The 17,236-nt window shown below is 50.6% G+C and overlaps 1 protein-coding gene across 2 annotated transcripts in view; it reads left to right on the top strand.

Moving 5' to 3' along the window:
• Positions 1 to 17,236, top strand: part of WNT11 (Wnt family member 11) — a 37,884-nt gene that overhangs the window by 1,885 nt on the left and 18,763 nt on the right. For both annotated transcript variants that reach the window (XM_077341241.1, XM_077341240.1), the window contains exon 2: positions 12,158 to 12,263. In XM_077341241.1, coding sequence (XP_077197356.1) covers positions 12,187 to 12,263 — 77 coding nt within the window. In that variant the 5' untranslated portion in view covers positions 12,158 to 12,186. The remainder of the gene's footprint in view (positions 1 to 12,157; positions 12,264 to 17,236) is intronic.

Raw genomic sequence — 17,236 nt, 5'->3', positions numbered from 1 at the left:
CAGACTGACAAGGCTACCCCCTGAATGTAAAGCACTCTGAACATTCAAAAGCGCTATATAAATGTTGCTGCACTCAGCTGGAAGGGTAGCCTTTTCATTCCCAGTCCATGGAGCTGATGTCTGCTGAAACCAGCCACCCAAACAAAACTCACGTCTTGCCCTGGCTGACGGGTGGGAAATCTCAGGCTCCAAAGCTTCCCGTCCTCGCCAAGGATCTAGTCCTTCCTTGGGGTGGTGAGGGGTGGGCTTTGAATCTGGACCTTCCTGCACGTAAAGCAGTGGGTCTCCTGCTGGCCAAGATCCTTCCCCCTGACACTTTTAGAGATACGCAAAACAGATTTCTCACAATTCAAACAGCGTCCTTTTCATAGACAACCCACATGTGGGCAAAATCCACAAATGACCTTCTAGACCGTGGCCCCCGCCTTGCGGAAAGGTCGGCCCGAGGACCTCAGAACAGCTCCCCCTCTCCTGGCTGAATTATTCCAGGCAGCTTTTCTGCTCAGGCAGTTGGCTTTGACTATACGAAATAGTTTGCAAATTGTTTGGGGAAATGACAGGGAAGGTGTTTTCTTCCACTGTGTCTCGCTTACTGAAACCAGGATCCTGCCATACAATTTAGGCATCGCTGAATGGGTCATGTGACTCCTTATGGCTTCACTTCTGTTCTGTTTTTCAACTCTTACTCGGTTCTCTAGCTTGAACCCTATCGCTTGGTTTCTTGAATGCGCCACCTTGCTGATTGTATTTTACTCACTCCGTGTAAGGCGTCTCCACTCACAGTGAGAAAGGCACGCATGACATAACAATTTTAATTTGATGGAAGAAGATGGTCAGTTTCGGTCCCTCTAGACCAGGGTTAGTCAAACTGCGGCCCTCCAGATGTCCATGGACTACAATTCCCATGAGCCCCTGCCAGCATTCGCTGGCAGGAGCTCATGGGAATTGTAGTCCATGGACATCTGGAGGGCCGCAGTTTGACTACCCCTGCTCTAGACATTGCAATGTAATCTTTCCTGGATACCCACCAGGGCTAGAAACTCTGCTGAGCTTGACCTGCTAGAGGGAAGGGGTTGGTTTCTGGAATGAAATACTTTTAATCTGGTCTGTAGTCAAATTAGGATTTGAACATAAATGATTACGATGTGGTTTTATTCTTTCTAAAATGATGTTACCCGCCCTGAGCATTCAGGGAAGGACAGGTTATAAATATATTATTATCAGTAATAATAATAATTATTATCCTCACTGTATGGAATAGAATTTGTGCAGTTTTCTCTCATGGGGGAAGCTATTAAAAGAACAAAGTTCAAATCCAGCACGGTTCAGCTGGCCCCCTCTCCTTCTTTAAGACCAACCAAGTTCTGTTTGAGGGATAAACGTTTCATGTGCATGCTCTCTTCTTGCGCACGAATGTTTATCCCCCAAAATAACACTTTGTTGGTCTTCGAGGTGCCGTTGGGCTCAGACCTCAGACCCGTCGCCCACCCGGATCTCTCTTCAAGGGGGTCTTTTAAAGGACTGTTGACCTCTCCCTCCCCCTTTCAAACATCCGGAAAAGATAATTGCATTCAATCCGGAGGCAGGCAGGTTATCTCTCAGTATTGTCTGAATCTCCTGTAGGATTATTGTCTCAAGGGGGCTGGAGAGGGCTTGTAAAACTTGAGTCAACAAGCTTGGGGCATTAAAGCTACAAGCACATGTCGGCGGGGTGGGGGGGGGGGGAGATGCAAATAGAAGCTGGCGCAAAATCGAAGCTGTTGGGAATCCACAAGAGGTCAGGTCTGGATTCTGGAACGTATTGACTAGGATGTAATTCCTGCTGCATCCAACGGGATTTACTCTTGCATACACAGGATTTCAGCTGTTTCCGAAGGCAGCTGCGTTGGTCTGCAGTAATAGAGCTGGATTCGAATCCAGAAACACCTTCGAGACCCACAAGATTTTGAGGGTATGAGATTTTGAGAGCCAGGAAAGCTCGTGGCCTCCTTCCCAATTTAGTGGTCCTACTTTAAAGTCCTAGTGGAGTCTAGACCAGAGGTAGTCAACCTGTGGTCCTCCAGATGTTCATGGACTACAATTCCCATGAGCCCCTGCCAGCATTTGTAGTCCATGAACATCTGGAGGACCACAGATTGACTACCCCTGGTCTACACCACAGGTGGCCAAATTGTGGCTCTCCAGATGTCCAAGCTGGCAGGGGGTCATGGGAATTGTAGTCCATGGACACCTGGAGAGCCACAGTTTGGCCCCAAGCCCTCTATCTCTCTGTCTCTTTCTCTCTCTCTCTCTCTCTCTGGCTTTCTAGGTTGTTTATTTCTAAAATATCTCAGAGTGGCTTACAGTGAGGGAGACCTTCATGGTAGTACAACAAGCCTGTAAAGTAGGACGGTAGATGGCAGATTTCTGCAAGTTTAGGAGCACGGGGGCAAAGGGACAAGCAAGCTACCTCTCTCTTGATAACGAACAGAGAAAGATGTACATTCCCTCTCCCCTTTTTAGGGAAAAGGTAAGCTTCGATTAAATATACACACCCGGAGAGAATTTCAGGGCATAAACGATTGAGCATCAAATCTCACTTTGTCAGAAATGATGGAAGCGTCAAATGGCAACCAGAGGCATGGCTATTTGGAGAGGAAAGTCCTATCGACTCCATGGGAAGTCAGAAGGGCTGGGATGAGACTGGAACTTACTTCCGTGTAAAGACAGCCACACTGGTGCTGGCAGCTTGGGAAAGGAGGGGCAAAGGTCTACACATGTTTCTGCAAGGAGGGAAAGAAAATGTAGGATATATTTAGACTTTCCTCTGAGTAAATCCGCCAGCAATTTTTTTAATGCGCCTGTAAAATCCAAAGGGCGCTGGATCTGGCTTCATTTCTCCCATGCTGCGGAACACCCAGGGGCACACAATTTAGGTTTGATGGAAATTCGGCCTGGGAAACTTTGAACAAGTCGAGAATGGCGTCAACTGTCCATGTTTGGCGGACAGAGGAGATACAGGAAGGTGAACAACCAGATATGGTTAAAAGCTCTGGGTCAAAGTGACTCTGGGCCAGCCCAGACAATCTGTATGGAAAAGAACAGCTGAAACCCTTCAAATGATCCCAGCTGCGCTGCCTGCAGCTGGAATGTAAAACTGGAGTCCCGCAAAACCTCAAAGATGCACATTTATCCCAGCAGATGTGCTTTTGGGTGGAATGCGTTTTCTTTGTTCTCAGCTGGCATTCGATTCCTTGGTTTATACAGGGAGCCGTTCTCGATAATAGGGAGAAGGAAGAAGGAATGGTCTAGCCCAGAGGTAGTCAAACTGCGGCCCTCCAGATGTCCATGGACTACAATTCCCAAGAGCCCCCTGCCAGCTAATGCTGGCAGGGGGCTCTTGGGAATTGTAGTCCATGGACATCTGGAGGGCCGTAGTTTGACTACTCCTGGTCTAGCCTGATATTTTCAGATTTATGTGTTTACTTGCATTATTTAAACTCTGCATTTACCCCCAGGGACTCATGGTAGATTATAGGTAGGGAGTCAGTAACATTGACAAGATGGGACACCCAATAACCAAATGCGTCAGGATTATAGAAGTCCGGAACCGTCGGAAAGAACTGATAAGCTGTGCACACAGCAGTGTCGATCTCGGAAACGGAGCAGGGTCAGTGCTTGGAGGGGAGACCACCAAGGAAGGCTCTGCAGAGGAAGGAAATGGCCAGCCACCTCTGCTTTTCACGTGTTTTTCAGAAAGAATGACAGAGATTCTCCACATCTGTTTTCTGTTGCTTTTGCATGCAATACCTTGCTGATAGTGATGTGGAAGTTGCATCCAGGCATTCAAAACCCTCTGGCTAACTACAGTGCCTGAATGTAGATTGCTCAACAAGTTGTGGTTTGTTGGTTGGCTCCAAGCCACGGTTAGCCGGCAGTTGTCACTAATTGTGGCTTGTGGTATTGCCTGGATTCGCACAATCCTGCCCAGTTATCTAGAATGTGTTCGGATGCGACCACGGTTTGTAGAGTTTAAATATGCAAAGGAACGTGTACAGCACTGGCTGCGGAAAGGATAAATAGCTTCATGGGGAAGAGAAACCATTTTGTAAGGAGAATGGTAGTCCTAACAGTTTAACTGACTAACTTCTGGAGGTAGTCAGGGAGGGAGTGCGCTCGAAGGAGCAGCAAGTCCCCAATTGAGCCAGTCAGGAGGAAATGATTGGAAAAACAGGAAGTTCCCAATCAAAATGTGCTAATTACACATGTCCTCTGACGCCCCCTGTAGGACGTTCTACATAGGGTGTTGAATCATGCACACGACAGGTTCTGATGTTTGCTGACAGCAACAAACTGTACATTGCTTAAAAGGGGGTTCTCGCAGCAAGTCCCGGTTGGCCTGCCGGAATGGTTTGCCAGCTTCTTGTTCAGGTCCGTTTGCGGCCAGGAGGTTGTGACGGGCCGTGCTACTCAAGCACTGCAGCCAGTGACGGTTTGTACAAGCGGCTCGAAACCTGAGCTTGAAATCCTGGTTCAGAGTCGGTCAGCAAACCCAAGTTTGTTTGTCTACATTTCAGACATTGCAATTATGCAAAGGTTGAGCAAACTACGGTTTATAGTAGCCAGGCCGAAACAAGAAGTTGGGTTGTTAACCCCCAAGTGGAAATGTCATAGAATCATAGATTCATAGAACCATAGAGTTGGAAGGGGCCATACAGGCCATCTAGTCATAGAATCATAGAGTTGGAAGGGGCCACACAGGCCATCTAGTCCAACCCCCTGCTCAACGCAGGATCAGCCCAAAGCATCCTAAAGCATCCAAGAAAAGTGTGTATCCAACCTTTGCTTGAAGACTGCCAGTGAGGGGGAGCTCAGCACCTCCTTAGGCAGCCTATTCCACTGCTGAACTACCCTGACTGTGAAAAACTTTTTCCTGATATCTAGCCTATATCGTTGTACTTGAAGTTTAAACCCATTACTGCGTGTCCTCTCCTCTGCAGCCAACGGAAACAGCATCCTGCCCTCCTCCAAGTGACAACCTTTCAAATACTTAAAGAGGGCTATCATGTCCCCTCTCAACCTCCTTTTCTCCAGGCTGAACATTCCCAAGTCCCTCAACCTATGTGTGCAAATAGGTATTTTCCCATCTATGCCAAGTGAGGCTACTAGCGCCCTATCTGGCCCCGGAGCACTTGGCCACTGTGATCTCTGTGACAGTCTCCAGGCTAGACTTCTGTAACTCGCTCTTCGCGGGCCTACCCTTGTCCCTGATCTGGAAACTGCAGCTGGTGCAGAATGAGGCTGCTACTCTTACTGGAATCCCGTGAAGAGCGCATATCCAGCCAGGGCTGGCAGTCTTCAAGCAAAGGTTGGATGCACACTTTTCTTGGCTGCTTTAGGATGCTTTGGGCTGATCCTGTGTTGAGCAGGGGGTTGGACTAGATGGCATGTGTGGCCCCTTCCAACTCTAGGATTCTATGAGGCAGGTGCATGGGGCTGCCAGATGAATTTCAAATTGGCTTCACTTTATTGGTTTTGACCTTTAAGACCATATGCAGTTTGGGTCCAGCATATCTGAGCGACCAGCTCACTGCCTACATCCCTCGGAGGACACTTCGTTCCTCCAAAACCGAGAGGTTGGTGATTTCTGGCCTGAGAGAGGTCTGCCTGGCCTCAACCAGGAACAGGGGTTTTCCGGTCCTAGTCCCCACCTGGTGGAATGAGCTCCCAAGAACAAAGTTTGCGTCCTGGGGCACTCTGAAGTCCCACAACGTTTCATTCAAGGTCTAAGCTTTCGTGTGCACATGTACCTCCTCAGATACAATGAAATAGAAGATATCAATCCATGAATCTAAGTAGAGAATCAGCAGTAAATGCAGCTGGGTGGGTGACAGTAAGAGCTTCCTAACTATCCTAGAATCAGATGAGTAGCCGTGTTGGTCTGAAGTAGCACAATCAAATCAGAGTCCAGTAGCACCTTTAAGACCAACAAGGATTTATTCAAGGCATGAGCTTTCGAGTGCAAGCACCCTTCGTCAGACTGGTTTAGACTGACGAAGAGTGCTTGCACTCGAAAGCTCACGCCTTGAATAAATCTTTGCTGGTCTTAAAAGTGCTCCTGGACTCTGATTTTATTATCTTAGAATCATAGAATCCTAAAACTGGAAGGGACATCCAGGGTCATCTAGTCCAACCCCCTGCAGAATGCCGGAAATCCACAACTACCTGCCCACCCACGGTGACCCCAATTCCATTCCCAGATGATGCCTCCCCCCAAAAAAACAACAGAATCCTTGGTCTAGTGGAAATTCGCCTCCTGATCTAGACATGCAAGAAAGGGCCAGAAGAGCCAAGCACGGACATAATCCCTTCTGCCCACCCATAAGTTCCCTGAATCAACATTTCTGTGAGGTGTCTCTCCAGCCTCTGCTTAAAAACTTCCTAGTTTAGTTTCCGTAATGAAACTTGAGAGTCTTGAGTGAATACGACAACCTGTTCCCATATCAGGAGATTCCAGTTTGAAAGGCTTCCTGCTCCAGCTCGGAAAACACAGAGGGAATAAAAATATAAATATCCCCTCTACTGCGTTCTTTGAACTGAAGGGGGGGATCTCCTTATGAACTCGGCTTGTTCTCCTAGCCAGGTTTGTGAATTGGCTCTGCATCTTCATCAGACTGCATGGGCTATTTCCATGATGCTGTTTGCTAATCTACGGCTGGCTTCCTCTCCCCTTGCATGCATCATCTGGCGGTTTCCATTTCACTGTGTCTGAGGAGGCGCAGGGGAAAGCTCTCACCTCTGGAATCAAACTTTTATTCTGCTGCTTCAGGCCAACACACCTGCCCACCTGAATCTATTGTGAGACGACAAAGTTTGAGTCCTGGGCAGGTGCCCAGGACTCAAACTTTGTCGTCTCACAATAGATTCAGGTGGGCAGGTGTGTTAAGGACCACGACGTTGGGGATACACTTTCGTGTGCACGCACACACTTCTCCAGGGAAGCTCTCTTTGACAAAAAAAATATACCCACAATTGCACACTTATGTAAAGAGCCACAGAAGGCCAGCCGGGCTTGGAGTTAACAAGGGATGTTTGTTCGGAGGCTTGACCTCTGCCCTGACTTTTTCACCTTTGGCAAACCTCATCTCTGCGGCCTTTGAGGATCTGACCGCCCTCCCTCCACCCCCCTCCTTAGAAATCCCCAGGGAAGTTGCCCGTTGAACTGTTGGCCGTCTCTCCGCAGGCCAGGAGCTCGTAAAAGAAGCAGAGCCACAAGGCAACAGCCGTACACCTGCCCATGCGCCATTGTGTGTTGCCCAGGGACGTTTTGCTTGCTGGAAAGAACCAGGCGGGCAAAGGAGCTGAGGGCCCTGCGGGAGCTTTCAGCATTCTGCAGGGCCTGTAAAATGGAGCTCTTCCGCCAGGTCTACGGTTGAGGCTAGGCAGCCAGGAAGATCGGGATCCCTCCTATCAAAGTGCTGGTGGCAAATTCCATATCCGCCCTCTTCCTCCCTCCCCCTCCAGATGATATTCGGGCTATTGTTAGAGCTGGGGTGAGTTTGCTGCTGTGTCTTAAGAGTTTTTATATATGTAATCTGATTTTATGCCTGTTTGAAGGGGCGTTTATTAGGGCTATAATTCAGATGACTGTGACCCGCCACAAGCCTTCGGGGAGTGGCGGACAATACATTGAATGAATGAATGGATAAATAGATAAATAGATAAATAGATAAATAGATAAATAGATAAGCATCCAGCAAAGGAAGGTGGAACTTTGCCTGCGTAATTTCTGTCCCTCTTTCAGAAATAAAAACTCAGGGGTTTCTCCGTTGGAGCTATGATAGTACAACTCCTGTTCTTTTCATGGGCGCCACGGGGCACCTCCGAAATATCTTCGAGACCCCACGATAGGATGTCATTGGCTGTACGAATCCGAGGAAGAGAAAACCAAGTTGAAATGCGGAAGAAGAAACAAGAGTTACAGAAGGAAAATAATCTTTAAGAATGGAACAATCGCTGTGCATTTTACCTGTAGCTTTGTAGGGTGCGGAATTTACTTTCGGATTCTTTTTGGTTTAAATGTACGGATAGGAACGGAACCAAAAAGAATCCGAAAGTGTGTCCCCCCTGACAAAGGGGCATGTGAAACTACAGGGTTGTTCAGTTGTGGTTGTTATTATGACTATAGAAGCATAGAATCATGGAAGGGGCCTCCAGGGTCATCTAGTCCAACCCTGTCCTTGGTGGTCTCCCAACCAAGTACAAAGCAGGCCGATCCTGCTTAGCTTCTGAGACCTGCCGAGATAAGGACAGCCCAGTAAAGGAAGGAGGGGGGGGGGAATGCATGATAAGAGGTTTATAAAATGATGAAGTTGACAAAGCAAACTTTCCCTCCCTCTCCCAAAAGACTAGGATCAAGGCAGAGAAACGGGGCGCTCCAATACAATAGACAAAACAAGACATTCAATCACAGATGTTGTTTAGACATCAGGGTTGAGAAATACAATGCGGTTTTGGGGGTGGAGTTTGGGGAGGGGAGATACTTCAGTGGTTTGCAACGCCTTAGACGTCAGATCCCCAGTGGCTTTCTCCGCGAACACGCTGGGCGTTTGCCGCAAAAGCAGGCTGAACAAGACGAAGCGCCTGGTAATTTTTGTTGAAACTGGTTTGTTAGGCAATATACTGATCCATAAAAAACACACCCTCAGCTGACAACAGGCCCTCATCAACAACAAAACAGGCTTCTGAGAGAAAATCATGTGACCCCTGATTGACAGATGGCAATACCAAATGACCAAAGCAGGAGGCTGGCAGCCAGGCAGACCCCAACGATAGAGCCCTCCCCTTCCAAAGTGGCCCCTTTCTCCAGGAGAACTGATCGCTACCCCCTGAGGATCAGTCGTAATCCTGGGAGATCTCCAGGCACCATCTGGAGGTTGGTAGCCCTGAAAGAGCAGCATGCCTAAGCATTCCTGAGAAGCCCATGGACAGCAGAGAGATAAGAAAGTGGAGTCCGAAATAGCTGCAGACTGATTGAGGATAGGATTCTGGAAGGAAGGATTCAAGGGGGACTCCGGGTAGGATTCAGGAAGGAGGGATTCAAGCGGGACTACGGTAGGATTCAGGAAGGAAGGATTCAAGGGGGACTACGGGTAGGATTCAGGAGGAAGGGTTCAAGGGAGACTACGGGTAGGATTCAGGAGGAAGGGTTCAAGGGGACTACGGGTAGGATTCAGGAGGAAGGGTTCGAGGGGGACTACGGGTAGGATTCAGGAAGGAAGGATTCAAGGGGGACTACGGGTAGGATTCAGGAGGAAGGGTTCGAGGGGGACTACGGGTAGGATTCAGGAGGAAGGGTTCAAGGGGGACTACGGGTAGGATTCAGGAGGAAGGGTTCGAGGGGGACTACGGGTAGGATTCAGGAAGGAAGGATTCAAGGGGGACTACGGGTAGGATTCAGGAAGGAGGGATTCAAGCGGGACTACGGGTAGGATTCCAGAAGGAAGGATTCAAGGGAGACTATGGGTAGGATTCAGGAAGGAGGGATTCAAGCGGGACTACGGGTAGGATTCAGGAAGGAAGGAATCAAGCGGGACTACGGGTAGGATTCAGGAAGGAAGGATTCAAGCGGGACTACGGGTAGGATTCAGGAGGAAGGGTTCAAGGGGACTATGGGTAGGATTCAGGAGGAAGGGTTCAAGGGGGACTATGGGTAGGATTCAGGAGGAAGGGTTCAAGGGGGACTACGGGTAGGATTCAGGAGGAAGCATTCAAGGGGACATCTTTCAGGGCAAGCATAAAGTGATTTGAAATGCATCAGCCGGAGGAAGGGAGGAAGACCGGCAGCCCGGGGCAGGCTGGCATTATCTACACTTGTAGCAAGTGGTGGGTTTGCTCTTTCCCTTAAAAAAGGAAGAAGAAATTGAAAAGCCGGGGACAACTGCCAAGCCACGTCTGTTCTTTGACGATGGCTCCTTTCCAAGTCCGGCGTTCGGAGAGAGTGGATTCCGAGGCCGGTGGGATGCTCTGGACGAAACCTTTAATGCGTACACCAGAGCACAGCACAAATGCGCCACCGAGGAAAAGTCGTTGAAACTTTTTCCAAACCTAACTTTCTCCTCCCCGGCGGCCTCACCAGATGAACCCTGCACTTTCACGACGCTCCCCCTCCGCTCATAAAACATGGGGAGGGGGTGTCAAAGAAGGGGAGAGCCTCCATTTACCATCATGCGCTAGACCAAGGGTCAGGTCTATCACCTGGATTAAAACAGACGTAAGGCTACTATTAGAGAGAGGAGAAGAAGAGGAGCTGGGGTTTTCTGTACCTTCAGGAGTCTCAAAGTGACTTACAGTCACCTTTCCCATCCACTCCCCACCATGGACACCTGGGAGGGAGGTGGGATTGATGAGGGCAAAACGGAGAGGGGGCAGAGGAGAGTGAGGAGGAGGATCTGGGGCCTGGGGACCAAGCCCTAGGAGGAAAGGCTGAGGGACTTGGGAAAGTTCAGCCTGGAGAAGAGGAGGATGAGAGGGGACTTGATGGCTCTCTTGAAGTATTGGAAAGGTTGTCATTTGGAGGAGGGCAGGGAAGGGTTCCTGTTGGCAGCTAGAGGAGAGGACCTGCAGGAATGGGTTTAAACTACATGTATAACAATGCCAGCTAAAATGTTCACAGTCCTAGTAATTGAATGGGCTGTCTCAGGATGTGGGGAGCTCCCACATACTTGAGGCTGAGCAGGGGGTGGACTAGATGGCCTGCATGGCCCCTTCCCACTCTAGGATTCTAGGAGTCTAGTTCAGCCGTGGAATGGCCTTCTATCTGTACGCTTATGATCTTTGTTCCATTTAGTCTGAGGAAGAGTGAACTGGATTTGATTGCCTGTGCCTTCGCATGCAGCCAGCTGGGTGACCCTGGGGCCAGTCACAGTCCTGATAGAGCTGTTCTCCCAGAGCAGTGCTGGTAGAGCTCTCTCAGCTCCACCTACCCCACAGGGTGCCTGTTGTGGGGAGAGGAAGGAAAGGCGATTGAGACTCCTTTGAATAGTGAAAAACGGTATAAAAACCAACTCTTCCTTCTTTTTCTTTCTCTTCCTCGTCCTCACAAAGAAATCGATTTTTCAGTATTGAGGCTTCTTCTGGAGGTGGTGGGTTCTCCATCTTTAGAGATTTTTAAACTGAGGCTGGAGAGCCATCTGACGGAGAGGCTGATTCTGTGAAGGCTCAAGGGGGTGGCAGGTGACAGTGGATGAGCGAGAGGGATTTGAGTGTTCTGCATGGTGCAGGGGGTTGGACTAGATTACCCAGGAGGTCCCTTCCAACTCTAGGATTCTACGATGTGCTTTTTTTGCTAAAATCCAATAATTACAGAATCTGCTCCGAAGAGAAAGTTATATATTCTATGATTTATTGCTTTCTACTGTCAAACTGTTTTCTTTTCTTTTGTGAAAATGGTATTAAAGAACAATTCTTTCATTCCCCCCTCCCTTCCAAAAAAAATGTTTTTTCCTATTTTTTAACCCTTGCCAATGGCCCATTGACAGTTTCCCCCTCGCCTGGAGGTTGGGAACCCCGGCGTCCTCTTGACATCTGCAGAGAGGCCTTGGCCATTAGCCGGCATCCGTTCCTGCCATTCCTCTCTTCGGAAAGGGCCGTTCCCCCCTCCCTCTCCCCCTCCCCTTTTTAATATCTCTGCAAATGGAAAGGAGAAAGATTCCGGTCTCTAGGGAGCCCTGTGAGTTGATGTTCCCCATATATATATATATATCTCCCCCCCACACTTTTCCCCGAACAAATATATACATTTTGAAAGGAAGAAAAGAAAGCCAGGATCAAGACCGAAAATCTCACCATATGTCGAGTTAACCAGAAACATACAAGGCAGCTCCGGCTGGTAATTCAAGCCATACCTCTTGCCTGTCTCTTTGACTCACGTGCTTCCATCTAGGACAGGGCGGGGGGCTGGGAAGGAGGAGGGAATCGGATTTTGTTCCCGATTCATAAGCCCCCTCCTTTCTTCACAGGGAGAGCGACTCAGTTGCTCTTCTGCGGGGATTGTCTTCCCTGGTTTCGGGTTCTCGGTCGGGAAGCCTACCTCTTGGGTTTCCAAAAGGGAAGGGACTTTTTTTGGCCTAATTGGTCTTCTCTTTTTTCACCCCTACCGACCCCTCCGCCTCCGAAGGTTGCACTGGTGCCGACAAAGGAGCGAAGATGAAGCATCAGCTGTCCGTGGCCGTCTTCCTGGCCTTCGTCTTGCAGAGTGGGACCTGCAACGGAATCAAATGGCTGTAAGTGGATTTTTCCCCGACGGAGTCTTTGTTGAGCCGATCGCGTGTCAGCGCTGGGCTGATCTCAGAAGCAAAGCGGGACCGATCCTGGCTGGTATTTCCAATGATTTGGGTGGCGTTCCTCCCGGGAACACCAGGGGTCATGACGAGGAGGAAGGCAATGGCAGAACCACTTTCCAACACCCCATCCCTGGCTGCTGGATAATCCTCGGATCTCCTGCCTAATGTTTGGATGGGAGACCTCCGAGGATCTGGGTGGGAGTTCCTCCCAGGAAAACCAGGGGGTGTGGCACAGAGGCAGGCAGTGGCATCCCCTACAGCAGGGGTAGTCAACCTGTGGTCCTCCAGATGTTCATGGACTACAATTCCCATGAGCCCCTGGCAGGGGCTCATGGGAATTGTAGTCCATGAACATCTGGAGGACCACAGGTTGACTACCCCTGCCCTACAGGGCCCCTGCACCCTTCCTCCTAAAAAATCCACCCGTGTGTTGTGCTCTGGATCTGTCCACATTGTTATATTTTGCACCTGCGTTACGGTTTAATGTTAAACGTTATTACTGCTGTATGAAAGTTGTTCTGTAAACTAAATTCCAGGTACCGTTTCTACGTTTTATGTGAACCGCCCTGAGCTTCAGGAGAGAGCGGTATCGAAATAGAAATAAATAAAATAAGTAAAATAAAATAAAATAAACAGCTCCCAACATCCCTTGCCTGGCTGCCCAAACTATCCTAGGATTTCCTGCCTAGTGTTTGGGTGGGAAACCTTCAAGGATTTGGGTGGGAGCTCCTCCAAAGAACGCTAAGGCAAACAGTGGCAAAGCCACCTTCAGCCATCGCTGCGCCGGTTGCCATAGCCTGCCTCTGGCTCATGACCTCTAGTGTTCCTTAGAGGGCCTGCCACCCAAATCCTTCGAGTTCTCCCACCCAAATACTAGCCAGGGGCTGGCCCTGCTTAGCGTCCCGAGATCTGAGGGGATTGGGAGAGCTCTAGCTATTGCAGTTGGACCCCAGCCGACAATCTCTTGATTTGTGCCATGGTGTCTTGAGAGTGGTTAAGAACATCGGCCTCTGATTTGGAGAACCAGGTTTGATTCCCCGCTCCTCTGTCACAGGCAGCCGGCTGGGTGACCTCGGGCCAGTCATCGTTCTCTCAGAGCAGTTCTCCTAGAGCTCTCTCAGTCCCACTTACCTCACAGAGCATCTGTGGTGGAGAGAGGAAGGGAAAGGAGTTTTGTACGCCGCTTTGGGACTCCTTCGGGAAGTGAAAAGCGGGGTATAGCTGTTTTTCTTAGAGAGACGATGTGGTACAGTGGTTAAAGAGCGGCAGCCTCTAATCTGAAGAGCCAGGTTCTATTCCTCACTCCTTCTCAACATGCGGCCAGCTGGGAGTCCTTGGGCTGGTCACAGTTCCCTTAGAGCTGTTCTTGCTGAGTAGTCTTCTTGGGGCTCTCTCAGCCCCACCTCCCTCTCAGGGTGTCTGTTGTGGGGAGAAGAAGGGAAGGCGACTGGAAGTCACTTGGAGACTCTTACAGGTAGAGAAAAGCGGCATATAAGAACCAACTCTTCTTCTTCTTCTTCAGTAATCTCAGGGCTCTCTCAGCCTCCCCTCCCTCACAGGGTGTCTGTTGTGTGGAGAGGAAAGAGAAGGTGATTGGAAGCCGCTTTGAGCCTCCTTTGGGTAGAGAAAAGCGGCATCTAAGAACCAACTCTTCTTCTTCTTATTCTTCAGTAATCTCAGGGCTCTCTCAGCCTCCCCTCCCTCACAGGGTGTCTGTTGTGGGGAGAGGAAAGGGAAGGCAACTGGAAGCCACTTGGAGACTCCTTCAGGTAGAGAAAAGCGGCATATAAGAACCAACTCTTCTTCAGTAATATCAGGGCTCTCTCAACCCAGGGTCTAGCCCAAGGTCACCCAGCTGGCTGCACATGGAGGAGCAGTGCACCAAATCTGGCTCATGGAATTTGAAGCCCCGCTCTTAACCACGACACCACATTAAGGATGATGTTTGTTGCGGGGAGAGGAAAGGGCTTCTGGAATTCTGGCCCTGCTGGTGGACCTCCTGATGGCCCCTTTACTCTGCTCTGGTTTGGCCTCCCTTGGAGTCCTGGGTTCAGTTTGGGGCACCCCAATTGGATGTAGACAAGCTGGAGCGTGTCCACAGGAGAGCAACAAAGAGGGTGAGGGGTTTGGAGACCAAGACATAGGAGGAAAGGTTGGGGGAGCTTGGTCTGTTTAGCCTGGAGAGGAGACGACTGAGAGGGGATCTAGATAGCCATCTTCAAGTATTTAAAAGGCTGCCATGTGGAGGATGGAGCAGAGTTGTTCTCTCTTCCCCTGGAGGGACAGACCAGAACAAATGGGATGAAATTAATGCAAAAGAAATTCCATCTGAACATCCGGAAGAAGTTCCTGACAGTCAGAGCGGTTCCTCAGTGGAACAGGCTTCCTCGGTAGGTGGTGGGTTCTCCCTCTTTGGAAATGTTTAAACAGAGGCTGGATAGCCATCTGATGGAGAGGCTAATTCTGTGAAGGCTCAAGGGATGGCAGGTGACAGTGGATGAGCAAGAGGGTTGTGAGTGTCCTGCATAGTGCAGGGGGTTGGACTAGATGACCCATGAGGTCCCTTCCATCTCTATGATTCTATAATTCTATGTTTCCTGGCAAATTCACGGGCGAGGACCTCAGTGGCTGATAACAGTGTCGGCTCCTCCCTCCCGAGCAGCCGTTCTCTCCAGCGCAAGGGATTCCAGCCGTCCGGAGGTCATCCGCCATTCTGGGAGCTCTCCAGGTCCGGATTGGAGTCTGGCCACCCCACCCTCTGCCTTGGCCACATGGCGCTAAAGCTGAAAACCCTCCCTAGGCACGTTGGCTTCTCTCTGTGCCTGCTGAGCCAAACATGGGGAAATGGCAGGGATATCAAAGCAGGATTTGTCTGGGAATTCCACCAAGTGCCAAGAGGGGGATTTGGCTGGGTGGCATGAAGCAGCACTCCATAACTTTACGTGCTGCTCCTTCGGCCCGGGGCCCCTCGATCCACTCAGCTGCAGAACTGCCCGAGGCAGGTTCGGAGTGTCTACTCGGGAGCAAAGGGGTGGGAAACCCGCCAGGCTGGCTGCGGGAAGATGGGCGGTTGATTTGCCTGTCCTGGGCTGGTGAGGCGGGGTCTGTCCCTCGGGGGGTGGGGGTCCTTTTCTTCTCGATCCAAGACACAAACATGGTCCCTTTTTATGAAAGGCTGGCAATCCCTGTCAGACTTTCCTCTTTGCAAAAAGTTTTCGCCGCCTGCCAAGGAGATGACAGGGCTGTTTTGGCGGGAGGGGTGTGTGTGTGTGTGTGGGGGGAATTGGGGGCTGTGTTTATTTAGAGCTTGTTCACACCTCTTAGAGTGGGTCGCATGCTCCCCCCCCCTCTCACGGGCCCTGTGGCTTCTCTGAATGTCGGCCCGATTTGGGACACGGCAGACGGCTCCCACGCACTTTGGAACCGCCGCTCTTGGCTGGCCGGGGTTGGAAGAGAGAGGCCGGGCTCCCCCCTGGTGGTGGGTGTGGCAGGCAGGGTTGCGACGGGCAGCCTCCTCGGAGGGCAAGTCGTTCTGTTTCATCGAAGCATGCCTCTCTGTGACATGGAGGGGAAACTCCACCTTCAGAGGCACTAAGCCTCTACGTGATAGAGCCAGGAGGCAATGTCAGGGGAAAGCTTTGGGCTTTGTGGCTTGTTGTTGGCTCTCCAAAGGAGCTGGCTGGCCCCTGTGTGAAATGGGATGCTGGACTGGTCTGGTCCAGCAGGGCTCTTCTAATGTTCTTATGAAGGCCTTGGCCTTGGCCTCTGTGCCCTGTTGTTGGTCGTCTGGAGGAACTGGCTGGCCCCTGGGTGAGATGGGAGGCTGGACAGGAGGGACCCTCCCTGGTCTGACCCAGCAGGGCTCTTCTGAGGGTCTTCTCAGGGGAAGGCCCTTTTGTTGGCTCTCAAGAGGAAAAGAAAACCTAGGTTTTGGCCTCTGTGTGACACAGAGTGTTGGACTGGATGGGCTACTGGCCTGATCCAACATGGCTTTTATGTTTCTATGTCTGAGGCAGTGTTGCTCTGTATTCTTGGTGCTTGGGGGGCAACAGTAGGAGAGCTTCTGGAGTTCTGGCCCTGCTGGTGGACCTCCCGAGGGCCCCTGGGTTTTGGCCCCTGTGTGACACAAAGTGTTGGGCTGGATGGGCCATTGGCCTGATCCAAGATGGCATCTCTCATGTTTTTGCGTCTGGAGTAGTAATCCTCTGTCTTCATGGTGCTTGGAAGGGACACCATGGGAGGGCTTCTGGACCTCTTGATAGCCCCCAGGGAGTTGGCCTCCGTGTTATCCAACATGGCTTCTCTTGTGTCTGCGGCAGGGATTGTCTCCTCGGTGCTTGGAGGGCCACAGTGGGTGGGGAAGATGAACCTCCAGAAGGTACCTTGGATCTGGCCATGGTGTTCAGCTGGATGGCCCATTGGCCTGATCCAGCATGGCTTCTCTTATGTCCACGTGTCCAGGAATTCCCCAAGCCATGGTTAACATCCTTACACTCCCACGGGCTGTCCCAAGGGACATTGTTCCACGTGATGACTATGATCACATGACCTGGCTGTCCTTCACACAAACAGAGCTAGCGCCTAAATTCGAGAACCAGACCCGCCTTTTCTGCACCTTATTCCAATTTCCAACCCGCCGGTTCCACCCGGCCCAGCTCCACGGTTGACCGGCATTCGGCTGGCTGCTCACGGCTCGGCTGTCCCGTCCCATCAGGGCTCCCTTTTCCTGACAGCGTCCCTAACGTTATTTGAAAGGCTCGGCATGTCGGCCGAAATGCGGTTAGATGCTTGTTTATACGATCCCGGCCGTAGAGTCACGGTTATTCCTTTATGACTTAAGAGAACGGACGGAACAAAAGCCAGTCTTCCTTACGACTCCCGTGGGGGAAGGGAGGCAGGAAATTGAACTCGGC

The sequence above is a fragment of the Paroedura picta genome, chromosome 6 (assembly GCF_049243985.1).
Source record: "Paroedura picta isolate Pp20150507F chromosome 6, Ppicta_v3.0, whole genome shotgun sequence".
NCBI classification, from domain to species: Eukaryota; Metazoa; Chordata; class Lepidosauria; order Squamata; family Gekkonidae; genus Paroedura; species Paroedura picta.
This window is presented reverse-complemented; position numbering and strand designations above follow the sequence as displayed.